The 26,658-nt window shown below is 42.4% G+C and overlaps 1 protein-coding gene across 2 annotated transcripts in view; it reads left to right on the top strand.

Moving 5' to 3' along the window:
- The window catches only part of arfgef1 (ADP-ribosylation factor guanine nucleotide-exchange factor 1 (brefeldin A-inhibited)), a 48,571-nt gene that overhangs the window by 18,585 nt on the left and 3,328 nt on the right, over nucleotides 1-26,658 (top strand). The window contains exons 3-38 of one of the 2 annotated variants that reach the window (XM_041065409.1): nucleotides 1,669-1,825; nucleotides 2,075-2,221; nucleotides 3,109-3,288; nucleotides 3,784-3,837; nucleotides 6,055-6,412; nucleotides 6,907-7,029; nucleotides 8,304-8,551; nucleotides 9,149-9,282; nucleotides 10,905-11,139; nucleotides 11,995-12,094; nucleotides 12,414-12,553; nucleotides 12,698-12,806; nucleotides 15,159-15,360; nucleotides 15,459-15,570; nucleotides 16,559-16,764; nucleotides 16,911-16,995; nucleotides 17,136-17,301; nucleotides 17,879-18,030; nucleotides 18,124-18,252; nucleotides 18,343-18,501; nucleotides 18,686-18,830; nucleotides 19,007-19,097; nucleotides 19,484-19,524; nucleotides 19,679-19,848; nucleotides 20,465-20,616; nucleotides 21,616-21,788; nucleotides 21,972-22,132; nucleotides 22,722-22,852; nucleotides 23,040-23,169; nucleotides 23,337-23,472; nucleotides 23,911-24,049; nucleotides 24,479-24,551; nucleotides 24,850-25,009; nucleotides 25,098-25,237; nucleotides 25,371-25,542; nucleotides 25,642-25,780. In XM_041065409.1, the coding sequence (XP_040921343.1) occupies nucleotides 1,669-1,825; nucleotides 2,075-2,221; nucleotides 3,109-3,288; nucleotides 3,784-3,837; nucleotides 6,055-6,412; nucleotides 6,907-7,029; nucleotides 8,304-8,551; nucleotides 9,149-9,282; nucleotides 10,905-11,139; nucleotides 11,995-12,094; nucleotides 12,414-12,553; nucleotides 12,698-12,806; nucleotides 15,159-15,360; nucleotides 15,459-15,570; nucleotides 16,559-16,764; nucleotides 16,911-16,995; nucleotides 17,136-17,301; nucleotides 17,879-18,030; nucleotides 18,124-18,252; nucleotides 18,343-18,501; nucleotides 18,686-18,830; nucleotides 19,007-19,097; nucleotides 19,484-19,524; nucleotides 19,679-19,848; nucleotides 20,465-20,616; nucleotides 21,616-21,788; nucleotides 21,972-22,132; nucleotides 22,722-22,852; nucleotides 23,040-23,169; nucleotides 23,337-23,472; nucleotides 23,911-24,049; nucleotides 24,479-24,551; nucleotides 24,850-25,009; nucleotides 25,098-25,237; nucleotides 25,371-25,542; nucleotides 25,642-25,780 (5,349 nt within the window). The remainder of the gene's footprint in view (nucleotides 1-1,668; nucleotides 1,826-2,074; nucleotides 2,222-3,108; nucleotides 3,289-3,783; nucleotides 3,838-6,054; nucleotides 6,413-6,906; nucleotides 7,030-8,303; nucleotides 8,552-9,148; nucleotides 9,283-10,904; nucleotides 11,140-11,994; nucleotides 12,095-12,413; nucleotides 12,554-12,697; nucleotides 12,807-15,158; nucleotides 15,361-15,458; nucleotides 15,571-16,558; nucleotides 16,765-16,910; nucleotides 16,996-17,135; nucleotides 17,302-17,878; nucleotides 18,031-18,123; nucleotides 18,253-18,342; nucleotides 18,502-18,685; nucleotides 18,831-19,006; nucleotides 19,098-19,483; nucleotides 19,525-19,678; nucleotides 19,849-20,464; nucleotides 20,617-21,615; nucleotides 21,789-21,971; nucleotides 22,133-22,721; nucleotides 22,853-23,039; nucleotides 23,170-23,336; nucleotides 23,473-23,910; nucleotides 24,050-24,478; nucleotides 24,552-24,849; nucleotides 25,010-25,097; nucleotides 25,238-25,370; nucleotides 25,543-25,641; nucleotides 25,781-26,658) is intronic. The other variant, XM_041065410.1, reaches the window with a different exon arrangement.

The raw sequence follows: 26,658 nt of genomic DNA, 5'->3' as shown, positions 1-26,658 counted from the left end.
TCATCATATGTAGATGCAATAGTCTCTCAGTTCCACTCAGGAATACAAAACTACTTTTTTTGTGAGCCTGCAGCCCTATTTAAATTGTTTCTCTTTGTGTATTCATTGTGTAGCAGAGTCGCATACGAGGCCAGATTTAATAAGGATATCTTGAAAATCCCAGCAGTAGGTGTGGGAAATATCTATTGCAGTTTCTGTCATTTTATATCACTATAGAGACACTACAGAGACAGATCTTTATATAACAGATTTTTTGTAAGTCAAGTTAATGTCCGTATTATGTTTTATAAGCAGGCTAAGTCTTACATTGGGCAGATTACAAGGGAGCGAGCAGGCCAGCTGACATTAAGCAGGGAGTCCAGGAATAAGCAAAAGGGGAAGAGCTCCCTGCAGACACGCAGCACAATAGCCGAGAGAGATGGAGACTGGGTCAGACTGTACACATGAGCCGACGGAGTGAATGCTCTTTGCTGAATCACCGCTCCGCTTTAATGTTGTAGTCGAAAAGGTTTTGAAAATGGCGTCAACACTGTTTAACAGATTCTAGGTTTTTCCGAATGTTTATATGTTTGTACCTTTTCCATTCTTCCCTCTGTAATTCCTCTTAATTCATGTTAACTCATCCCTTTTGTTTTCAAACAGTGGTGTTTTTTTTTTTCGTTCTCTTCCTTACTATGCTCTTAAACTTTCCTCCTTTTTGTCTCTATGAATTCTGGTTCTTACCGTTAATTCCTCTTTAATTCATTTCCTGTTTGCTTTCTTTTGTTTTCAGATAGCTCTCTTTATAATATTTTCTGCCCCCTCCCCTCTTTTACGAAGCACTTCATCTTTCTTCCCCTCTTCTGTTTCTCTTTATGATCATGTCCTGCTATACTCTGTGAGGTCGTCCCTCTTAAAAGAGCTGAAGTCATCCTTTTCATTGCCAAGGCATAAACAATGCAACCCTTCCCTCTCTGTCTGTCTCCCTCCCACCCTCCCTCTCTTCCTCCGCCTCCAGCTCTCTCTGTCTCTCTCCCTCCTTTTCCCTCCTCCTTTTTATTCCAGCAAGTGCAGTCTGGGTGTGGTGGCTGTGCTTGGGGATGCTCTAGACACATGGCTGCTGAAAGCAATGGTCCATATTTTTTTGTCTGGTTTCTTGCTCTTTAAAAAATTCTGGGGAGAAAAAAAAATAGCCGTATCATTTGATTTAAGGTTTAGTTACTAGTCCGAGGCCAGGAGATGCTTTGTCAGCATGAACGCATGGGAAAGTCTGAGCGTGACTAGAAAAACCCCTGGGATTGCTACCCGTCCATTAGGGAGAGAGAGTGAAAAATTTGAAGCAGTCAGGCACCACTTAAAATTCAGTGTAATAAAGATTTTGTTACTCTGCATTTTCCCTTGAGGAGCAGGATGCAGGGCAAGACGTTTTCAGGTTTAGCAGGTTTAATGTCCTGTTGGATGAGAAGAGGTTGTTCTGTACACTGAAAAATGCCATTCTTAGTACAAACTTTTTCATGCACTGTTAATCATGCCTGGATGTCAAGGGGAGCGCGAGTGTGAGTGTGTCAGGCCGATTTTTGAATCCTACTTCTTTTCTAGTGACTCCAGTTGACAGACTGGACCGTGTGATCGCAGTGTTTGTCTCACAGTCTCTATCTCTTTTTTTTTTTCTGTATTGTTCCTCCCTAGTCCACCCAGTGGAGACGGCAAATCTGGTTCCAGCACTTTACCGCCAATCAAATCAAAGACCAACTTCATTGAAGCCGACAAGTACTTCTTGCCGTTTGAGCTAGCATGTCAGTCCAAATGTCCCCGCATTGTCATCACCTCGCTCGACTGTTTACAGGTCAGTGGCAGGACAAGTTGGACTGCAGAACCCCAAATGTTTGCATGAGTGTCTCTGTATGGCAGTGCAGTGTATGCTGGGTTCTTCATTTACCACAGCTTACACTGTTAGGTCATAGTGTGGACATTGTAATAACAATGTAATGACAAGTAGGTCGTATTCTCGGCCTGCAGAAGCTGTGTTTGTGTGTGTGTGTGTGTGTGTGTGTGTGTTTTAATGTGTGTGTTTGCATATGTGTCCAACTTGTAGAAGCTGATAGCGTACGGCCACCTGACGGGAAGCGCCCCGGACAGCACGGCCCCGGGCAAGAAGCTCATCGACAGGATCATCGAGACCATCTGCGCTTGTTTTCAAGGGCCGCAGACTGACGAAGGCGTTCAGCTACAGATTATTAAGGTGTGCTTGCTCTCCTCGCTCTCTGCAATATCACAGTTCATTACACAGACGCTTAACCAACTTTAGAACTCTTTAATTTGCCATCAGAGTTATTTCTAATAAGCAAATCACAATATTTTTATATCGTCGTGGTATGAAATCAGTTTGATATTTAATTAAATGAATTCACACTATGGCAAAAGTAGATGCTTTTCGGTTACTACAGACAACCCTGCTGCACAGTTGTTGTGAGACTTGAGCGTTAGCTCATGAATCAATATGTCATTTGGGGGGAAAAAAGGGTTAGGGTTAATTTACAGGGAGACAAGCCTCAAATAGATAATTAAAGTGTGAAGTGGAGATTGTTGTGCTCATGTAGTCATTTTGATCGTCTTACACACCATAGTAAAGATTTGTAGAGTGTAGAGTGTAATCTGTATTTGTAGTATGTGAGACCTTTATAAAGGTCACCGACAAAAATGTGCCCCCTACTGTGATCCTATTCTGCCATTCAATTCTTTAAATTGATTTTTTTTTTTTTTTTTTTTTTGGTTTGTGTGTTTGGTCATTGCTGCTGAAAAATGATTTGGAAAATGTTGAACCAGTTCTCCAAGAGTGCCCGAATGGTAGATTTTAGATTTGATTTTAGTGTTGTTCACTGCAGGAAGGACTTGACAAACCGTTCAGGAGGCTTTTTAAAACACGACACAGTCATGTGAAATTTCCAGAGAATTTTAAAGTACACTTGTGAAAGAGACTTTAGAGAGATACTGACATTTGACAAGTGAGGTTACATGTAAAAAAATTTTTCCATGGCTCATCTCTAAAAGTGTCATAGCATTAAACTATATGTACAGTTGTGTTTCACGCACTAATCAGTTTCATGTTTATTTTACTCTTTCTTCCAGGCTCTGTTGACAGCGGTAACTTCTCAGCACATAGAAATCCACGAGGGCACCGTCCTGCAGGCCGTCCGCACATGTTACAACATCTACCTGGCCAGCAAGAACCTCATCAACCAGACCACGGCAAAGGCCACACTCACGCAGATGCTCAACGTCATCTTTGCACGCATGGAGAACCAAGCAGTATGTCCAACCCTCATGAACATATTCGCTTATAACACATGATGCTGTTTGCATAGAAAGACACACATCAAGAGAGAGGGCATCTCTCTTGAGTCACTGTCTAATGAAGTTTCACGCTGACAGAAATAAGATCATGCCAGTGTAGCACTTTCTGCAATCAAACTGATTCTGATCAAAAAAATATGAGGTTGCAATTTTAAAATAATGCAACAAATTACCAATATGTAAAACCATTTTGGCATGGATTCAGATTGGATTGTAATATAATGAAAGGCATTATATTCTGTGCGAAAGCTTTCTGCTTGATGGGTTTACTCAAACTAATTAATTAAAGTCTACTGTTTTCTTTAAGTCCAGAGGGACATTTTAGGTGTTGCCTTCAAAAAAAAAAGAAAAAAAAGAAAAAAAGCTTGCTCTAATGTCATCTTTTTCTTTTTGAATGACACTTTTCCCCCCTCCTCACCTTGCCTCCCTCCCTTCCTTTTGGACACATAGCTTACAAATCACAAGCTATCTTGGTCTCTGGCCTCCAGAAAGCGTGACCGCCAGGTAAAGCGTGCAGGACTGCCGTGACTTGCCTGATCAGAACTCTTAAACTCTTCTCTGTGTATCTGTGTTTGCGCATTAAGCTTTTTCCTCATTCATTCATGCACTCATCCGTTTCCTTCCTTTCGCTCCTACACTGCACAGGAGCAGGTATGCTGTGTATTAATTCCACCATATGCTTGCCGTGGCTTTTTGTTGACTTGCCTACAAATCATCTCGTTTTCCTGCACCAATTTACATTTTTAGTTTACAGTCACACCTGGGCGTGGTACGTGTTTTATCACAGGTCAGCTACGCCTGTCTCAGGCCTGACAGCCTTTTGTTAGGTTTCGTTCCTCCAAAGGCCTCATATAGTTCTTCTAGAACAATGAGCGACTGGTATTCAGTCAGACATAGAGAAAAATAAAGAAGCAGTCAGGGGTAGAGATAGAGAGACAAGGCAGACTTTGAGGCAGAGGCCCATTGTTGTGTTGTCACTGCCTGCACAGTGTTGTGCTGCTGCACAGGGAGATCCACTTTCTGTGTTTGTGTGTAGATGTATCCTCCTGACTGTAGCTCAGCGTGGTGTGATCACACACACGCGCACACATCTCGCTCTCTCTCGCACGGCCTTCACTATCCGACTGAGGTGGCATTTAAATAATGAGCTTAGTTTGTTTGCGCTGCTGCCTCGCCTGTCCCCTCCAGTCAAGGTGTGTTTGTCCGGCCTTGTTACTGTTGCTCATATTCAATACTAATTGTTGCATTCAGAATGTTTTGTCATTGAATTTAGTCGTTAACGTTTAAACGTGACAACAGCAGCACCATTTAACTAGAGGTGAACGGATTCTGATGGAAGAGTGGTTTTAAAAACAAAACGTATTGGATTTAATAAAAAGAGTTTGTGCGTGAAGTAGATGTGAAATCCAGTTTTTGGTTTAGTTTGTGAAAGAAAAAAATCTTTCAGTGAAGAAATGTCATAAAAAAGATTTTTAATTGTCTTGTGGCTAGAAAGAGAGATGAGACAGACTACTGAAAAAAGTCGCATTAGCCATCAGTCTCCACGCATTTGGCAGATTTCTACTGTTAATACTAGTCTGCTATAGACAGAAGGATCACCATCTATCACCATTGGTTTGTAAATGTGTCCCACTCGTTATATTTCCAACTGTAACCCATGTCTCTTTAGTTACTGTGCTTTTTCTCTTCGAGTCACTTCGAGTCTATAATTTTTTTTTTTTTTAACATTTATTCCCAACAAATTTATAAATGCACTTGGATTGAAAAATGCACCATGGGTTGTTGTTAATTTAGCTTGGCTGAGAGAATTTCCACTGCTTGTAATTGTTTGCTCTCCTTTTTTTTTTTTTGGAACTTGTATTGATGTTTGCTATGACTGTGTAACTGTGCGTATAAGTAAGTTTTTTTTCCCTCTAAGATCAGCAGAGATTAGCAGTAGAAATAGTTGTATTCTTCTCAAAATCCAACCTGACCTCTGTCATGAAGCAGTCTATTATATGACATAACGCACTGTTCACTAACATCACATACTCCTCAGGCCGCAGTCATGTGCAAATGTCTTGTGACCCACTTTTAGCTCATGACCTACCAAGCTAAAGCATAGCAAAACTTTCCAGCGCTCCCTATTAGAAGCAGTGGTAATACATGTCAGTCAAGCCACATCAACCAGTACCTGGCTGTATGAGCCAAAAATAGACCCAGTCCACATGAGCCAGCATGAATCGATTCCTCAAAGTTTGTCACATTGCTGTTGTAGTAGCATGGCCTACTTCTCAGTTCTCAGTGCACATTCATACACATTTCTATAAGAATGCACATCTAGTATATGCTGACACCTTCCTTATATTGCGGAAATTTTTTAAATAGCCGTCTCATAGCTGTCTTTTGCTGTCTGCTTTGACATCTGGAAGTGTTGTGGCTGTACTGTGGGTTCACTGAGCCCTCAGGGAACGTAGACAGGTTGTTCATACTTGTAACTGCTGTTGTGAGTTTGTTTATATAGTCTTAACCTGTCTTTTTCTGTGTGTGCGTACGTGTGTGTTGCATGTGCCTGTTCTCTCTGAATGCTTTTGCCGTTCTTTGTGCGTACCGTCTGTGTATGTGTGTTTTTGTTTCGTTTTATTTTTATTTTTTGTATGTGTGTGTGTGTGTGTGTGTGTGTGTGTGTGTGTGTGTGTATATATATATATATATATATATATCCCCCCACCCCTTCCACAGCTGCAGGAAGCAAAGCAGCTGGAGAGAGAGCGGCACCGGCAGCACTCCCCGGTCACACAGCACACTGAGCCAGACTCCCCTCAGCTCCAGACTCACATCCACCCGTCAGCCAAGGGTCCCACCCAAGAGGCCAATGGGCCCGTCACCCCTCCGACTCCCAGCATCACCATCCCATCCACCCCGTCCACCCCCTCGACACCGGCCCCGGAGGGCAGCGGCAGATCTGTGTCTGGGGAGCAGGAGGAGCAGGGAGAGCAAGGGCCCATCTACGAGAGCCCAGATCCAGAGAACGGCTCTGATTTCTGCATGGCTGAAAATGAACAGACTGAGGCAGACCAAGCTACTGCAGCAGCACAAAGTAAGGCTGCTTAAAGCGGCTTATTTTGTTCTCTATGTTGTATTTGAATATCTGAAACTGTAGTTTTGTAACTTATCATCATATCAACAGACCAGGATAAAATTTCTAACATTACGTGGTCATCACATTTCACACACAGAGATGTTTAAGATAATTTATTGTCAATATCACATATCAGTGCTCGTATATTTGCTGATAGAAACATCAAGAGTTATAGTGAACACCCTGAATACCTGCAATAAAAACATCACTATTAGATTTTGTACAGTTTCATTAAAAACTACACTACAAAGGCTCATTAACTGAGGGAACTGGTGTAGAATATGAAAAGCAGGATAAAAAAAAGTCACCCAGTGACTCTGTAACTTCATGCATGCTGTCTCAGAAAGCACTATGCCTGTAGCAGAACAGATCTGTTGATTGCTCTCTGCACCCTTCAGTTAGATACAAAGGATGATGTGTGTGTGCCCTGAAACTGTACGTGTGTTCTTCAGATGCAGCAGCCCAGCAGCATCCAGAGGCAGGTGAGGAGGATGAGGAGACCCCAAACTATGAAGAGAAAGCCCAGGAAATAGTTCAGAGTATTCTGCAGGAGGTTGTCAATACTGTTGCAGGAGGTGAGACGTGTTCATGTAACTATTTTTAAATTGAGAGTTTGTTTTTTTTTTTTTTAAAGGCAGTGCCTAGATATGCTCTGAGAAAATACTCAATCTCCTTAAGTCATAATTATCTTTATTTATAGGTACATTTGTAACATTATGTTGTAGGAGTCATTCAACTGATTTTGAAATAAATAAGCACAAGCACAAAGCAAACCTTTGCTTATACAACCTATCTTAAAGTAACTGTCAAGTGAGTTTTTGTTGTTGTGGTGAATTAGCATCTCAATGAACAGCGAGTTTGAGTACCACAGCCACAGCTACCCCTCTTGTCTTTGTTCAGGGCAGCTCCTATTTGCACTTTTCAGTCTGCTTGCTCTTTGTCTTCTGTCTTTGACATTTCAGTAGAATAAGGGTTATTTGAATTTTCACTTCCCCAAATTTACACCTGCTTCTGTGAATTGGATTTTTATTTTATTTAATTTTTTTTAATGCAAAACTGACTCTTGCAAATTTAGCGATCCAGCAAAAAGCAGCTTAGCTGAAGAATCTTTTTCCTCACATTATGCGCACATTCCTTTCTTAAATGCATAGGACCATACAAGCTGCACCTTACATGACAGATCGTGTTTCCAGGCTGGTGCCCCTGTTAGACAAATAACAAGCACCTCTCTGACTACAAATCGTGTCTGAACGGCAAAGACACAAAAATCTTTAAACCCAGCCCTCTATAAATAAATAACGGTCTAGGTTCCTGGGAAGCAACACTATAATTTTAGGTCAGGTCAAGCTCCCTGAAGTTCCCTTAGATGCTGACAAAAAGAAGGCACAGCACTCTTTCTTTGTGTGCAAAAAAGCCGTTGCTTTTCTATGGCTTCAAAAAAAAAAAAAAAAAAAATTAACTCACACACACAATAGAACAGTGCTTTGGCGTCCTTTTTCAAATACACTTTTACCCTTGAGCAGCAATTTGACAAACAGGCTTCAGTAGTTGGGAGAACATTGAGCAGAAATGTACTTTGGTATCCTCTCTTAGCCTGAAAGTTCCCTTAGAGGCTGTTGAACATGCTGTTTGCCAATGTGCCACTGTCATTTTCTCTCTTTGTATTTGACCAGAACATCATGTCAGCCTCCAGAGTAAGACCTGACAGTTTAATGTTGTCTCTCCAGGCATAAGACATGCAGTCCTGGCAGAGGATGTTTCAAGGTGTTTAAGTATCCGTATATTGAGACTTAAGGTCTTCGTGTCACCCTTGTCAGTCTAACTCCTCCCTGCTCCATCATCACTGCAGGACACTGCCTGGACCCTGCGAACCTCTGCTCTGACACCAAGGAGCCTGGTGGCGAGGGTGAGCCGGCAGAGTCGGAGCCGGCTGAAGCAGTGACGGAGGGCACCCAGAGCTCCCTGGAGGACGAGGGCACCCTGGGTAGCGACAGTGAGCACGTCCATGCCAACGGGATCCCCGGCACGCCCATCTCTGCCAGCTTTACCCCCTCGCTGCCTGATGACAGACTGTCTGTCTCATCCAATGACACTCAGGTGAAGGACGGACCAGGGGTTGTGGAAACAAAGCATGCTGAAAATTTATACCACATCACATTTGTCTTACATATTTAAGTCAAGGAAGTGTAAGATCTACTGGTTAAAGTCAGAGCAGAAAATTAGACAAGAAATAATTTTAGCTTGGAATATAAACCTTTCTTTTTATGCATTTCATATTTATTGGCTCGTGATTGTCAGCTTGAGTTCACCCCTGTCTTCAAAACAATTAACTTTTTCTATATGATGTAACACTATTATGATGTAACCTAATGTATAGCTGTACTGGCCGAGAGTCAAAGGAAAATTAACCACCTCATTTAATCAAAAGACAAAATAATGAAAAAGACTGCCAACACATGCACTTTAATTAAAGCGAACGTATTTCCTGGTATGTTGGATGTAATCACCCTGCTTTTCAGCTATATATGAACTCCGCAATTATATTTGATTGCGCTCCTCTGCGATCGAGGTTAAACAAATCTAACACATCTGGAAGCTTATAATCACAGTGTTTATGTTGAGTAGGCTGGAGGATGTGAGAGTCATTGAAAAAAGAAGTTGAACACTGATTATCCTGTTGTCGTTCCTCTGTAGGAATCAGGAGCAGCACCTGGCCAGCCACCGGGTGCAAAATTCTCCCACATCCTTCAGAAAGATGCCTTCCTCGTCTTTCGCTCGCTCTGCAAGCTGTCAATGAAGCCACTGTCAGATGGACCACCTGATCCTAAGTAAGAATTAATTCCATGTATGTGGGGTGCATGAATGGGATTGCAGTATTGTTTTCTGCTTAAAAAAAAAAAAAACTCAACACCAAAAGTTAACCCTCCTTTAACCATTGCTGCTTTACTTGGCTAAACATTACAGATAGCAAACCTTTTACACCAAGCAAAAGAAAGCAGCCTATGGCCAATGAGCTTTGAGGTTAGTTATATGTTAGTCAAGCCAGCGTGAAAACCCCCATTATTATTCTGTGTGAGTGTGCTGGGTGTAAAAATAGATATGAGTCATGGTTTAAACTGAGGATTGCTCCAGTGATAACAGTAGTATTTTGATAAATGGTGGTGAAGGAGAGAATGAGGCATTGCTCAGCAGTTTATGAATCACTTCCTGTTTTCATAGTGCACAGAATCCCCTTTTTAACTGTTCCCCTTCTTTCAGAGCGCCATAAAGGGGAAGGGAATAATTTGATTTTGTTTCTTCTGGCGATGCTCTGGTTTGCCAAAACAGAGGCATCTGATTGCCTTGTCCTGATAGCTTCAGTGAAACAGGATTTCCTGCATCTGGTTTCTGTGTATAACTTAATTCACATAGTGTCTGATGGGTGACTTTGATATTTGTTTACTCTTTTTTGTTTTAAATCTTTTTCTGTGTCAGAAAAATGTAAGCTCAGTCTATACGTGAATGGCTTTCAAAATGAATGTGGTTAAAATGCAAAAGAGCTGTGTGTGTGTGTGTGTGTGTGTGTGTGTGACAGAAACCTTTTACTCCTTCTAACAAGGCCGCTCTGCCCGATGTTTAACATATTAGATAAAAATAATTTTTGTTGAGATTAAAATGAGGTTGAGGTTGTTTCCCCCTTTTTTTTTCTTTATGCAAGTTTCCATGAAAATGTATGTCAGCTCTGACTGCTGTGTTGTGTCATCTGGCTGAAGTGTCAGAGTTTCCTAGTCCTTTCCAAAAAAAAAAAAAAAGTCCATATTTTTGGGCAGTTGCAGAAGACATAGAGACACATTTTTGGTGTGCCACATAAATCCTATTTTGTCAGCTCACCAGAGATGGAAGACATTGCAGAGAAGCAGCCGGTCTCAGCATATAAAGTAGCTGAAAGTATGTTTTTTTTTTTGAGTCTGTAGTTTTTTTTCCTGTCCTGCTGCTGGAAAAGAAAAAACGTTTCAGACAAACTGAGGCTCTACACGCAGAGGAGCTTTGTTTTAGTTGTCCTAGCATTTCTTTGATGGCTGTTGAAGGTTTTAACTCTCTTATGGAGAGATACAGTATGAAGTGGTCTCTGCTGTTTCTTTGCATGAAGGACATATAATTTCACTTATGAGTACTTGGTTTAAGTGAGTCTACTTTCTTTTTTTTTATCAGTGAATGTATTGTGTTTCTGAAATGTTAATGCTCATTGGCCAGTTTGTTCGAAGAGTGTTGAGCAGATGGCTGGAAAAAAATCCTTTAAGTTGTTTTATGCAGCAGCCAGCTTCATTTTCAAAGGGTTAGGGAACACACACGCACACAGAACGGAGTAAGAGCTAAAGATACAAAGATGGACCTGCACTTCATGTGCTAACAAACAAAAATACACACATCGTTACCAGCGCTGTCTGAAACACCGCTCCGACTCCCTCAGGTCCCACGAGCTGCGATCGAAGGTCTTGTCCCTCCAGCTGCTGCTGTCCATCCTGCAGAACGCTGGGCCCATCTTCAAGACCAACGAGATGTTCATCAACGCCATCAAGCAGTACCTTTGCGTGGCCCTGTCCAAGAACGGCGTCTCCTCCGTGCCTGAGGTCTTCGAACTCTCGCTATCCATCTTCCTCACTCTGCTCTCCCACTTCAAGACACACCTCAAAATGCAAATCGAGGTAACGCTACCACATCTTGTTCTTATCAAGAAAATTTTAGGCATATTAATAACAAACACACTTGCTTTCTGACAACTATTACCTGCTACTCTTACTCTTCAGCGGCATGCTCTCCACATGATCTTTTGTGTTCAGTTTCAGTTCTTTTCATTTTTTTTCCCCCTGCTCTATTTGTATTCAGATACCATATGCAGGGAGAACCTGATGAACTAGTTGGCTAAGTACAGTAGCTTTATTTATACATCCACCCACCGCTTCTTGATGGAACGCAGCAGTTTCACACCTTTTCTGGTAGTTGACAGTCTTTCTGGGAAACACAGGAAACAAATCACTGAAGTGAGAATGTTGAGGGAAAGTAGGTGCAAAATATTGATTGAAACACATAATTACATCACAATGTTTTTTTCATCAAAATATTGGTTGTGGTTTGGTTCTTTTGTAGTTTTTACAATAGAAAATCACAAAAAATGCTCATCAAAATGGAGTTTCTCATCTTTTCTGTCTTCCTTCTGTTACCATCTTTTTCTTTACCTGTTAGAGAACACCCTGTATATTCTGATACTGACTGCCTGGCACAATTTCTCAAGGCAGCAGGCAGCTGACACAAATGATAAATTGGAGATGTAGTTTCTCACAGAGTGCTGCAACATTCTTCCACGATGGTGCAATGGAGCCGCACTATTACCTGCTTTCTGTTGCCCACAGTTTATCGTTCTGTCAGAGTTTCTTCAAAGTTTCTAATTCATGGCCTCCACCTGCTATATTTGGTGTGTCTACATAAGTGAAATTATGTGGGCCTCTGATGGTGTTTTTACCTGTCCCGTTGTGTTGCTGTCACATGGTCTCTGTCTGCAGGTGTTCTTCAAGGAGATTTTCCTCTACATTCTTGAGACGTCCACAAGCTCGTATGACCACAAGTGGATGGTCATCCAAACCCTCACAAGAATATGTGCAGGTATGTGTCACTGTTTTCATTTCTGTAACACTGATTCTTTGTGGGTAATTAATAAGTATTGGTACTTTGATAATGAAGCAGAAATGGAAGTGTAGGAGAGAAGCTTCGGCTACAAATAAACCTGATGTTCTGCAAAACTCTTGTTAGCTAAACACAGGGTTTTCATTTAATTTAATGGTTATAATTAACCTTTAAAGATAAAGGATGTAATTATTCAGGTACATGCTTCAGACTCCCATAAAAGCAGTGTACGCTGCCTGTATGTGTTTCATATATTCTCACTGACAAACTCCATCTGTGTCCCATATGTCTCTCTCAGATGCCCAGAGTGTGGTGGACATCTACGTGAACTACGATTGTGACTTGAATGCTGCTAACATATTTGAGCGTCTGGTCAATGACCTCTCGAAAATTGCACAGGGTCGCGGGGGTCATGAGCTGGGCACAACACCACTACAGGTGAAAATTTTTTTCTCCTTTTTTTTTCTAATATTTTACTTTATGTCATATTTCTGTTGTTTATTGTCTTATTGTAGTTATTTATAATGCCAAAAATTAAACATTTGTAAGACCTTGGGGTAACATTTTTGTAATCCTCACTAGGAGCTGACCCTGAGAAAGAAAGGCCTTGAATGTCTAGTGTCCATCCTGAAATGTATGGTCGAGTGGAGTAAAGACCAATACGTCAACCCCAACTCCCAAACGAGCCTGGGTAAGACACCAACGCAACGTGAATGTAATTTATCAAGACTATCTGGCAGCTGTCATACCTGAACTGAATACAAGATACAAGGAAATGACCTTTCACTTCATTCTAATTCTGCACACTGAACCAATATTTAGTCTTTGGACACAACGCTGCCGGAATTCATGTTTGTTTTCTAGTTCAGGCCATAACTACGCATGTTACTGTTGAACGGGTAGTTCCATCACTCTGGTTAAAAGCTTAAACTCAAAGGAGAAGTCTTTAGTAATCGCTGCAGAGGATTTGAAGAGGGGTTTGTTTAGATTGCAGAAAGTGCTGCACGTGACTGTATTCCATATTATTACTGTCATGAAAAGATGTGATTCTCCAGTTTAATTGATGTTTATCAGAAGTGATTTGAATTTATGTTTACAGCTAAAAATACAGATGGCACATCCTGGAATTGTTTGTGGCAAGTTTACGCTTTGTTGAGGTCACCCACAAAAATCCAGATTGTTGTTTTTCCTCAATAATCTGTAGACAAAGAAAAGTAAAGATTTTTTTTTTTTTTTAAATGTTGTGGATGAGACTGCCAAGGTTCTAACTAGCCTTTCCCCCTGGTCAGCCCAGTTTTGGCAGCAGTTCATCACTGAGGCTAACTGGGCTTAGCAATAAAGCTCGCATCCATCAACCCGGCTGCAATCAGTTCTAGGATTGACAGTTGGCATTCATCAGGGAGGCTACTGCTCTAAGAAGGAAAGTAAGCATTCATAAGCTTGGCACCAGCCAGAAGAGACAGTGAGATAATGCCCAGAGGCCAGCTCAGACAGGCTAATCCAGGAGGTTTAGTCTAAAACAGAGCGATACCTTAGGCCGAACCATGATGAAACTCCCTTCTACAGCAGATCCTGTGTGTGGGACTGGCCCCTGGGTCTTTTGCACGCTAGAGAATTTGTGTTGCAGCTCAGACTAAGGAGAAAGTGCAACTTTGCGAAAGGGCCTGGATAGATATCCCACAAGCCCCTGGAACTAACCACAGGCTAGCCTTGGGCTAAGCTGTCGAGGCCAACCGGCAGAGGTAGCTGTGTTCATTCGCAGGAATGTTATCTTGGCAAAAACTTATGACAACTCATTAGTAAACCAGCAGAAGCTCATAGGTCAGAATTTGAATTTTGAATGTTAAATTTGCCCCGTTGGCTGCTGGTGATTTCAGACCAAGGCTGTTTTCTTTGTCGTGTGCTGAATAACTTGATTACGGGACAATATTCATCTTCATTCTTTCAATTGTCCCTTGTGCCATCTTCTCCCCTTTTTTTGGATGACTTCAAAGCAAGAGCAGGTAATACTAAAACAGTACGAAGTGTTTACTACAACGTGTTGCTGTGATGGGAATCATTCGTAATTAGCCCTGTTGTGTCCGTAACTTTAGACAATTTTGCATTAGTCTTGCATTATATAACCTGTGTTGTTTCTAGGGTTTCCTGTTACCCACTTACAGCCCTTAGATTGTAACCAAAGCCATGTTTGGTTTTACTGACTTAAACTAATGGTGAAAACTTTTGCTGTGAACTAAATGTTAGTTGTTAGTCTTATGAAAACATTATTTAGTATTTCCCCAGTGCACAGCGTAAACCTTCAGTTCATTTCCCCCTCCTCCCTCTGTATTTTCCTCCACCTTTTTTTCTCTCTGCTCTGTCCACCTAAGAAGGAGAGGCACACTGCCAGCTCACATTTCGGTGGCACTGTCCTGAATGTTTTAAAGAGTTTCCGATGGGTAATCAGACACCTGGCTTTAGCACAGGGTTACAGGGTGGACCCGCTCCAGCAGCAGCAGCAGCAGCAGGTCCCTAAGCTCGACTGTGCAGGCTTAAGAACCTTTCTTGGCCTCTGAGTTCTGGATGCTTCCTCTTCGAATGCCTGAAGCTTTTTAGATAACCCACCTTTTATAATGTCCTCCCCTCCTGCCCTGCCTTGCAGCTGCTCTGTGTGTCTGTGTGAACAAGTGTGTGTTTCCTGGAGTTTGTTAGGTTGTGCTCGTGTGTGCATGTGAGCGACGCCAGTGTGCGTACCCACCCTGCCAACGACAGTCATTAAGAAGGCCTCGGGGTCGTTTTGATCCTTGTCGTTGTTTCCCCACCGTCAGTTATTAGAGTCTCTCTCTCTCTCTTCAAGTTCTAGCTGTAAGTTAGCTCATTTTTGAAGCCTCCAGGCTCAGTTTGTGCCAACAACAGAGTCTCAATTTTAAACTGTCACCTTAGTGATGGTTTCAGCTGGTTGCTCCTTACAGTAATAATAGAAATACCTGGTTTCTTTTGACTCATCCCTTCGGCGTAATCTTATCTTGTGTATGTTTTTTTTTTTTTTTTTTTTGCTCCTTAGGCCAAGAGAAACCATCAGAGCAGGAGAGCACAGAGACCAAAGCTCCTGAAACCATAAACCGCTATGGGAGCATCAACTCTCTGGACTCCACAGCCTCATCTGGCATTGGCAGCTACAGCACCCAGATGTCAGGTACTGACAACCCAGAGCAGTTTGAGGTCCTCAAACAGCAAAAGGAGATCATCGAGCAGGGCATTGACCTGTAAGTTTCAATACACACACGCTTACAGTTTTCATTGTATTCTGTTGACGCTGTGGGACTGCGTTGGCTACATGTTTTGTTATCTCAATTCTACACAGGTTCAACAAGAAACCAAAGAGAGGAATCCAGTACCTTCAAGAGCAAGGCATGCTGGGTACAACCCCAGAGGACCTTGCTCAGTTCTTGCACCAGGAAGAGAGGCTTGATTCGGCAAGTCTTTGTTACCTGTTTTTGTTTGATTTTATCATAGAGTCGCTGTGCTGCTCACAGAACAACACATTTTAACGCCCGCTGGGCTTCACAAACCGAACAGCTGATCTCGGTCAAGGTGTTCTGATTACAACATGATTCCACTTAAAGAAATCCAAGAGTGGATCAAATGATACCGACATTCAACCCAAACACTTTAGGAGTCACTGAGGGCCAGATGGTGCCAGTTTTTGTAAGAGCAGATGTGATGCATTCCAACCCAAACTGAACTGACTTTAGGCAAATTGTAGTCTGCACAAGCTCTAATGGACAATAGACTAGACAGGCTCATTCAACTTCGGCACTTTTATTGGTTTTGTTTGGGAGACATTCTAAAGAAAATTAGCATATAGCAGCAAAATGCTTGGCAAATAAATGAATAACCAGTCCAGCTCAGCAAACTCTGCATTCTCTGCCTTGGTTATCAGCCAGCCAAGCCACACAGAAGCTGCACAATAATCTAATGTCTGTCCACCAGCATTAAACAGCCACCCAGCCACTCTAAGCCAGAGTCCGATAAGTAGTGTAAATGTTAACTCTAATGAGAAGCACACTCTGCCTTGATTGGACGGCCTCGAGGGTGTTTCTGCACAGTGGTAATCAGCTTTAAAGAGCGTTTAGAACATCTGGTTAGAAACAAGGGCCCTTAGCTTCAGTGGCACCGAAGCAGCAGCGAACAGAGTGGGTAACCAGGAAAGTGTAACATGCATTAATCTAATTCATACTTACTGGATGGTCCAGTTGTTAAAACAATGTTTTTTATTAGCTTCTAGAGGAAAGAAATAATATGGAGAGACAAATAAGTTGCTCTTCTGCAGTGTTGAAATCGATTTTCTCCCTCTCCTTTTCCCTCTTATGGCAAGAGAAATATTAGATGTAGGAGTTTAGACTCACATGTGTGTTACATTGCAGTACAAAAGAAATAAGACTGTGTCTTTTTCTCTCTTAGACCCAAGTGGGAGAGTTCCTTGGGGATAATGACCGTTTCAATAAAGAGGTTATGTATGCCTACGTGGATCAAATGGACTTCCAGGGCAAAGACTTTGTTTCTGCTTTAAGGATGTTCTTGGAGGGCTTTAGGCTCCCTGGAGAGGCCCAGAAGATCGACCGGCTCATGGAGAAATTTGCAGCAAGATATCTGGAGTGCAATCAGGGGTGAGTTTACATCTCAGGTTGAAGAAGATCCTGAATATGGAAATAGCTGAATTTGATTTTGTCTGCCCCACATACTGTTCAACATGCTGTTTTATTAACCTGCATTCGCTCCTTTTTTTTTCTCCCTCTCCCTTTCAATTTTCTAGGCAAACACTCTTTGCCAGTGCTGACACTGCATACGTCCTTGCCTACTCTATCATTATGTTGACAACAGACCTTCACAGTCCACAGGTAAGCGTTCTACCCCGGTGAGGTGGCAGCCTTTGGGAATGTGTTTTGACAGCAGTCATTCCCTCAGATATCAGTGCAACATAAATCACAGGCAGCGCACGAGCAACTTTTGACCCATATCTTTGTTGCTGTCTGCAAAGGTGAAGAATAAGATGACAAAAGAGCAATACATCAAGATGAACCGCGGCATCAACGACAGCAAAGACCTACCAGAGGAATACCTCTCAGCCATCTATGACGAGATCGCAGGGAAGAAAATCGCCATGAAGGAGACAAAAGAGCTCACAATGAAATCCAACAAGCAGAGTGAGTCGCACTGCTGTGAGATTTCTCAAAGATGTAATAAATACTAAGACAAAGGGTCCAGATATTATCCAGGGCCATTTAGCTGCTATCTTTGTTGCTGTAATGGTTAGGGATGAGACTTACCGCCACCATAGATGTGTCAGATGTTAACTGATCAGATTATCAGAAGATGCTCGTAAGTCATCCTCAGATTAGGTCACACTGGAATCATAAGGAGCAAAGTAATTACAGTAACTAATTTACTAGAACTCATTCAGGAGTTACATGCACTGTCACAGCTGTTATTGAAGCATCGTGAAAATATCCAGCAGACAATACACTGCCTTACTCACATTTGGCATCAATTGTTCTGTGAAAAACACTTAACTGAGCTACTTAAAATTTTAATAGGCACGAAGAGGCCTATTGTTACAGTTTGTCTCTAGATAGTTCAGCCTCTTTTTGACACTTTGCAGAGCTTCTTAGATGAAAAGCTGCAGAGTTTTCTGTGCTGAGTTGGTTCGGTTGCTGTAAAAAACTCTTTGTGGGCGTTTCTGTGTGTGTGATGTGCGGCTCTCTGGTGTCGATTCTCTCTCAGGTGTGGCCAGTGAGAAGCAGAGGCGTCTGCTGTACAACGTGGAGATGGAGCAGATGGCCAAGACAGCTAAAGCTCTGATGGAGGCCGTCAGCCATGTCCAGGCTCCCTTCACCAGCGCCACACATCTGGAGCACGTCAGGCCCATGTTCAAGGTAACACAATCAGACACACGCAGAAGCACTGTGAGGCACATACATCGTTTCACATACAAATTGGACAGCTCATTCCCTTCTGTTGCTCTGCAGCTGGCGTGGACGCCCTTCCTGGCTGCTTTCAGCGTGGGTCTACAGGACTGTGACGACACTGAGGTGGCCTCTCTGTGTCTCGAAGGCATCCGCTGTGCCATCAGAATAGCGTGCATCTTCTCCATACAGGTAAGGCTGTCAGGGCTGGAGGAATAATGCATACTCCCTCCCCCTGTAGCATTTCTTACACCCTGCCTTGTGTATTTGTCTCTGTAACAGTTGGAGAGGGACGCATATGTCCAGGCCCTGGCGAGGTTCACCCTACTGACAGCCAGCTCTGGCATCGCAGAAATGAAGCAGAAGAACATCGACACTATTAAGACCCTCATCACTGTGGCCCACACTGATGGAAACTACCTGGGCAACTCCTGGCACGAGGTCAGATATTCTTATCTCACTCATTGCTCCTTTCCTGATTAAAGCAAAGAGCCACACAAGCCTCAGTTTCATGGGTTGTTATTTTAAAAAGATGTCTAAAAACAACAAAGTTGTATTAAAGACAAACAATTGAATTTCACAATGTCCAATTCTAATGTCACTGTCTAAATATGTCTCTTCTCAGATCATGAAGTGCATCAGTCAGTTGGAGCTGGCTCAGCTGATCGGTACGGGTGTGAAGGCACGCTACATCTCAGGGACGGTGCGGGGCAAAGAGGGCTTTGTCACAAGTACCAAGGAGCAGAGCAACGACGAGTACCTGGGTCTAGGTCAGCAACGACTTATACATGATGCGCAGGCAGTCCAAAGTCACAGTCATGTCCTAGTTTTTTCATTTTTTTAAAAAAATTCTTCCAGAAACAGACTCAGTTTAACTGTAAAACAAACTCATAAAAGAATTGTGTTTTTAGATGTCTGACCTCTTTGCTTTTTCTTTGCTCTGTAGTTGGAGGGACTGTGGACCGTAAGCAGATTGCCAGCATTCAGGAGTCCATTGGCGAGACCAGCTCTCAGAGCGTGGTGGTCGCTGTTGACAGGTACAGTTGTCACCCTGCAATGGAAAAAGATCAGGAAAACTTGAATCTGAGTCGCTCTGGTTGAACCCCCATGTTTCTTCACCATACTCTGGTACAATGAACCAATTATTCTGTTGGTAATAGTTTCTAGTTCAATGTATGGCAGCAGGGAAGGACAAAAGGTTCTTCAAGACCACAAAATCTAAAAAGCATGAAGATGGGAACCCGTTCCTATCAAAAAGATTTTCATCATTTCATGAAATGTAATACAAATTAGAGCAAATCCAGAGCCAGTCAAACATTAACTGGTTACACAGGCAGTATATTGTGAATAGATATCTGTCTTATAGCATCAGATGTGATTCACATGTCTCCTAAGTAATCATTGTCATTTTTCTTTACTTTAGGATATTCACAGGTTCTACGAGACTGGACGGTAATGCAATCGGTGAGTCTAGCTGGACTAGCTTCATGCTGTATTATACTTTCCCCTCTCTCCAAGGACAGGTAGATTCTAGCTATTTTTGATCACTGTGAGTCACTTCGGTTGCACAAAAGGACCTTTTCTTCGCTCATTGCCAACATCTTCTGTCTATTATCAGTTGATTTTGTGCGCTGGCTGTGCGCCGTGTCCATGGATGAGCTGGCCTCGCCCACACACCCACGTATGTTCAGCCTGCAAAAAATAGTCGAGATCTCCTACTACAACATGGGCCGCATCAGGCTGCAGTGGTCCAGGATCTGGGAAGTTATCGGAGACCACTTCAACAAGGTGGGTGAAGATCAGTCACTCACTTCAGACTAGGATACCGTGAAAGGAAAGCCCATTTTTAAAGCATGGATGTAACTCTGTTGCATAAAATGGAGCTAAAATAGCTACATATATATATGTATATTATTGATTATCTCGATGTCCCTAAAGTTTGATGATAAAAGACAAAATGCACTCCATAACAACGGTTTTCTTCCTCTCCCACCTTCTGTTTCGCAGTATGATTTCAGTCACTGATAAACACACATTGTTGCCAGAAAAGCTTTCTGGCATTTTGGTATTCAAGGACACATTTTTCACTGACGCTCTGTTTCTCACTGAATGGCTGCAAACTGGGTTTGGCGTGTGTGTAAAAACAAATCTTCAAAGTAGTCATTCATCATATTGGAAAGAGGATTTTACAAAAGGCATTTTTTTATTTTTACCTGGAGGGTTAACTGTTTATTCAGTGCAGCTAGACGCTTGTTTTTCAGTTGTTCGTCTTCCTGAAAGAACAGTGTTCTTGGGAAACTGCACTTCACTTCATAAATTTAAGAAAATTGTTTAAAAAAAAAATATGGCATGTTAAAAAAAGAACCGGTGTGATGTTGCTGAAATGTGTTTTATCTCTGTGCAGGTTGGCTGTAATTCCAATGAAGATGTGGCGATTTTTGCAGTGGACTCTCTCAGGCAACTGTCCATGAAATTTTTGGAGAAGGGGGAGCTGGCTAACTTCAGATTCCAGAAAGACTTCCTGAGGCCTTTTGAGCACATCATGAAAAAGAACAGGTAAAAAAAAAAAAAAAAAAAAGCCAAGGTCTGTATTGTGGCTGTGAGTGGTCACTATTTCTGGTTTCTGGGCTGCAGACATACACTGGATCAAGTCGCACTCTCCGCCTCTCCTCAACCCCTGGAGCAGCTCTCTGCCTGGACTGTTTTTCATTCTGTTTCTGTCTGTCTTTTTTTTTTTTTTTTATTGCAATGAGTAAGCATATTGTTTGGTTGTTCACTCAGAGAAAAGCAGCAAGCCAGCATTTCGAATGGCCCTTTTCAGTCTGTTTGCATTACCCTTTCAGTGAATTCATGAAAAGGCCTTCTTCTTCTTTTTTTTTTTTTTTTTTTCCTCGTTTGGTCCAAATCTGTCTGGAATGGAATTTTAACAGCTATATCAGTTATAAATGAGTTTGATTTAGCCGTTGTAATTATCTGTGTGCGGAACGTCAAAAGGCAAGCTGTTTTACCGCACCACACTTTTCATTGATGTGAAAGAGGAGTAGCAGTGTAAGTATAAATCCACCCACACATTGAACAGACTGAGAGCTTCAGCAGAGAGGAGATGGCAGGCAGCCATGTAAACCCTGCAGCGCAGTGTGTCCATTAGACTCACTCATGCTGCCCTCCTCTGTGTTGGTGTGTGTGTTTGTGTGTGTGTATAATGGTAAGTGGCGGCAGAGCTTTTCTCTCATTCATAACTACAGAGCAATTAGAAATTCTCTTCACTATGGCAACAGTAGCTGTAAAAACCTGTCGTGCCAAAACTAGCCAGTGCTGGAATAATTATTCTGCCTGAAAATGGGATTGTGGATGTTATCAAGAGCTTTTAAAGTTAATTGACATCAGTGAAGAAATGAAGTTCCTTCTTTTTGATTGATTGATTCCTGCTTACTTCTTTATTCCCCCTCACCTACTCTTTTCCTCTCTTCTTTAATTCCATCTCCCTTTCTGTCTGCTCTTCCGCTTCAACGCTTCTTCTTCTCTTCCATCCCGTCCCCTCTATCACTTCTTCAGGTCTCCCACCATCAGAGACATGGTGGTACGCTGCATAGCCCAGATGGTTAACTCCCAGGCGGCAAACATCCGCTCAGGCTGGAAGAATATCTTCTCTGTCTTCCACCTGGCTGCTTCAGACCAGGACGAGAGCATTGTAGAGCTGGCCTTCCAGACCACCGGCCACATCGTCAGTAAGTCCAACACAAGCACACTTCACTTACAACCTTCCTAATTTATGTTGTAAACCGGTTAAATTCATCTTCTGGTCAGCACATGTTGGATCTGACAATGAGGTCTCGCTCCTTCTCTCAATCTCTTCTATCGCCTCTTTTTTTTTTTACCCTGCTTTAATCCCTCTTCTGTCCACCTCCCAGCGAATGTATTTGAAAAGCACTTTGCGGCCACCATCGATTCCTTCCAGGATGCCGTTAAGTGTCTGTCAGAGTTTGCCTGTAATGCCTCCTTCCCAGACACCAGCATGGAAGCCATCCGCCTCATCCGGCACTGCGCCAAATACGTCTCGGAGAGGCCACAGGTCAATACCCGACCGGTTTATTATTACTTACTTTAAATGTGCCGTGTGCATTGTCTTCATTCAGTGTGAGAAATAAAGTAAAATGCATTGACCCAGCTGTGCCTCAGATCAGACAGAAGATGAATAATATTGGTTAGTTGAAGCTGAAAGACATGGCTATGATAGGAAGAAGAATAATGAAGATGCTGAAGTTTTTATTACCCATAATGCGTCTGAGCAACACATTCAGAAAACAAATAAAGTAGCATAAAGAATATAATCATTTTGTGCCTCCATTACAGTACAGGATGAATTAATGTGAATTATTATGGAGGTGTGCAGTTGTACATCTATTCCAGCGTGTATCAAAATGTGCCTTGTGCAAAGATTTACTCATACAGCCACGGCGTTCCACTATAATTTCTCCTCAGTCTTGACATCGTAAATAGGGAGAATTTGTGCATCAGCAAAGCATGAAAGAGTGTGTGTACAGGGCATATCAGGGGCACGTACAGCACGTATGGAAATGTGTATCTGTGTAGGAGGGTTAATTCTTCCCCGAGGCAGGAACGGTACAGCGGTGAATGTGCCTCTCTTGTTTCTCTGGCAGGCCTTCAAAGACTACACCAGTGATGACATGAATGTAGCGCCTGAGGACCGTGTGTGGGTGCGGGGATGGTTCCCCATTCTCTTCGAGCTCTCCTGCATCATCAACAGGTGTAAGCTGGATGTCAGGACCAGGTAGGCGGGGATCACCACTAACTTTGATATATTTCAGTGCTTGAGACGTGTGCGTTATAAATGGTATGCAACTGGATCTTTTCACACCTGTGACAGCAATAAAGACAAGTATAGGTTTTGTTGTTAGAACAAAAAAAGCAAATATCAGCTATGGCATCAAGGAAGTCTGTATGTGTGCGTTTCCTAGGGGGCTAACAGTGATGTTTGAAGTGATGAAGACCTACGGGCACACCTTTGAAAAACACTGGTGGCAAGACCTGTTCAGAATCGTCTTCAGGATCTTTGACAACATGAAGCTGCCTGAGCAACAGACTGAGGTATGTGACGAGTCTTTCGTCTTCAACAGCTGTTTCACAGCTTTGATGGGAAACCGTACGAACACATGCTGATCCGTGGGAACAAATGCCCTCAACTATCGCAATACGATCTTTAATGTTCCTCCGGTATGTTGTAGTTTTTCACTGAGGTTGTGTTGCGCCCTCAGAAAGCAGAGTGGATGACCACCACCTGCAACCACGCACTTTATGCCATCTGTGATGTCTTCACCCAATACTTCGAGTCCCTCAGTGACGTCCTGCTGGATGACATTCTGGCTCAGCTCTACTGGTGTGTGCAGCAAGGTGAGCGCCCATCAACTTCTTATTCCTCTTGTTATTTTTACTTTTATACAAACATATAATCTCAAGATGTCCAGGGTGTAGGGCCTATTAAGGCTCAGCATGTTTGGGAGGCCAAAAAAAAACCAGCAGTCATTTGGACAGTTACTGGCAGTAGCCTTGAACTGGGCTTGGCTGCAGCAGCAGCAGAGCTTAGAGACTGACGCTGAGCTTTCATGTGTTACATCGATACTGGTCCATCACTTTATAAAAAGAAGAAGAATGTTAAGCAAATGATCAATAACCGTTTTTTAGTGTTTTGGAGTTGTTTATTAGAAAACAGCGAAAAAAAAGAAGAAATCTCAGCAGTCTTTATGTATCAAGTCACTCCTGTCTTTTTCAATTTACCCTTCCCTTGTCTCACCCTCCTCCCCTTCTTCCTCTTCTTCTCTGTATCTGCAGATAATGAGCAGCTTGCCCGTTCAGGCACCAACTGTCTAGAGAATGTGGTCATCCTGAACGGAGAGAAGTTTTCCCCGGAGACCTGGGACAAGACATGTAACTGCATGCTGGACATCTTCAAGACCACCATCCCACATGCGTAAGCTGCTGCTCTGAATACAGAAGCGCCTCTTCTTCGGAGTCAGAAAACAAGCCACGCTATTTAATTTACATACAAATAAGGACTCAAAGTCTTTAACTCTGCAGTAATTCTAATTATAAACAGTGACATTAGTTGCTAAATGAAAGCGCTAAAGAGAATTACATGAGGTTAAAATTTACGCTCTTACCGTCTGTATCATTTTCCACAATCACTTTGCGATTTCTTATGTAATCTGTTTATTCGCAATAAAAACAAGCGGATATTTCTGCGGTAGAAATGATAATCAGCAGAGACTTTAACTAAATTAAGACCTTGTTTAGCTTGATATATTATCTAGCTCAGGTAATTTTCTAGCGCGGAAGTCGTTTGTCATTCTGTACGGGAATGAATATGATTTATTGAATAAATGCTTTTCCTGTTTCTCAGGCTGTTAACATGGAGACCAGCGGGAGCAGAGGGAGAACACTTGACAATGCAGAGCCTGTCAGACAAACAGTTGGTGAGGAAATGCAGCCTTTTTCTGTTTTGTGTGTGGATGAATTACTGCTTGTTCTGGTACCTGCATGTGGCGCAGGTCATTTTTGCAAACTTAACATATTTTTTTCTTTGTGATATTCAGTTTTATTTACATATCTTTTGCATATCTCTTTGAGAATATTACTGGGCGGAAACAAAAAAGTATTTGTCTTTCTACTTTCACAATGTTTTCATTTCTTATACATAATTTATATGTCCGCATTGTGTATGTACTGCTTACATTTATGTTTAAGCAGTAACTGTTTCCACTTTGCTCTCAGGACTCCGTTTCCCAGAAGTCAGTGGACATCCAGTCCCGCTCTGACGACCAGCATTCCCTCAGCAGCGCTGATAGGGTTGCCATGGAGAACCGTCGGCAGAGTCAGTACAGCTCAGCCTCAGGCATGTGTGAGGACGGCTCCAGGAGCAGGACCCCGACAAGTAAGCCAGTTGCTTTTCTCAGAGTCTGACGACGACTGTTTTTGTCTGTGCGCGTGTTCTGATGGATATTTACCTGTATGATCCACAGAGGTCCAGGAGCAGCGCTTATTCTCAGCTTTGCTGATAAAGTGTGTCGTGCAGCTGGAGCTCATCCAGACGATTGATAACATCGTGTTTTTTCCTGCCACCAGTAAGAAGGAGGATGCTGAGAACTTTGCTGCTGCTCAGGTACAAACAGCTGTGGCTCAGTCATGATCATCACCAATCACTTGGACTCTTTAAAAACTTGCTAGATCATTTTCTTTCCAATGCTACGTGATTTCCGAGAATAATAATCTTTCATGTGTTTGTCCTTTTGAAGCGGGACGCTGTATATGCAGCAGACGTCCCAGTGGAGACCCAGGACCAGGGGATGTATCGCTACCTGACCTCTGAGCAGCTCTTCAAGCTGCTGGACTGCCTGCTGGAGTCCCACCGCTTCGCCAAAGCTTTCAACTCCAACAACGAGCAGAGGACTTTATTGTGGAAAGCAGGTAGGGCGACAAACGATATCATAAAAAAAAAAAAAAAAAACTCATTAAAATGGCTGTAACTATGACTCTGCACCATTTTTGGACTTGTGTGTATTCAAGGTTTCAAAGGAAAGTCAAAGCCCAACCTGTTGAAGCAGGAGACCAGCAGCTTGGCCTGTGGCCTGCGAATCCTTTTCCGTATGTACACAGACGAGAGCCGCCAAGACGCCTGGCCGGAGGTCCAGAGACGACTGCTCAAGTAAGAAACCAAACATGTGACGCATGCGTATCCCACTGTATCCCCACTGCATCTATTCGAAAGAAATTAGTGGAACTGAGAAAGACACCGTAGCACTTCTAATAATGTCTTCACACTCTTTGTTGCGTTGCTCAATTCCCTTCCACCTGTAGACCAGGCTGCCCATAGAAAAGGCCTGTAGTGCACAGAGAAGCATTTCTCAGTGACCACCACATTAACCGGCAGAGTGTAGACTCCCTAAATCGTTTGAACTACTGATCTTTGTAATGTTTTCAGTTGTTGCTCAGCTCATTTTCATCACACTAATAATGCTGTTTGCGTTTCTTCACTTTAGCTTATCATTTTTATGTTTAGCAAGAATAAACTACGCCTGCTAAACATATGTTTCGTGACAGCTTGAACAATTAAAAAAGAAAAAAAAAAGAATCAGCCTGCCTAGAAATGTGCTCTCAGTTTGACAGAATTCAAAAACTAATTGGTGCACTTGTTGTAGGGACTTTGTAATGGAAATATAATAAATATATTCAAAACTGGTTGGTATAAGTACAAATTCAAAACGATTGAAAGATCATTTTTAATTTATATTATCTTTAACTTTTAGATGCTCTGAAGAAAATGAGAACGAATACATGATTTTAATGATACAGAAAGTCTTGAGGGCAGTTTCCAGTTATTGAAAATAAAATGGCACCATGTCAGGGACCGTTTTCCCAATACATCTGTGAAATATTAATATCAACTGATAGTGATCGGCTCTGTAAACCCCTGGTCTATGTGTGTGCTTTGAGTATATGCATATGATGTCTGAGTTGAGGACTGTTTCATCTGTCAAACTGAGGTTAAACTCAAGATGTTTCTCGCACATTTACCATCACTAG

This window comes from Toxotes jaculatrix, chromosome 20, assembly GCF_017976425.1.
Source record: "Toxotes jaculatrix isolate fToxJac2 chromosome 20, fToxJac2.pri, whole genome shotgun sequence".
NCBI lineage: Eukaryota > Metazoa > Chordata > Actinopteri > Toxotidae > Toxotes > Toxotes jaculatrix.
The sequence above is the reverse complement of the archived record's forward strand: the minus strand, read 5'-3'. Positions and strand labels throughout refer to the sequence as shown.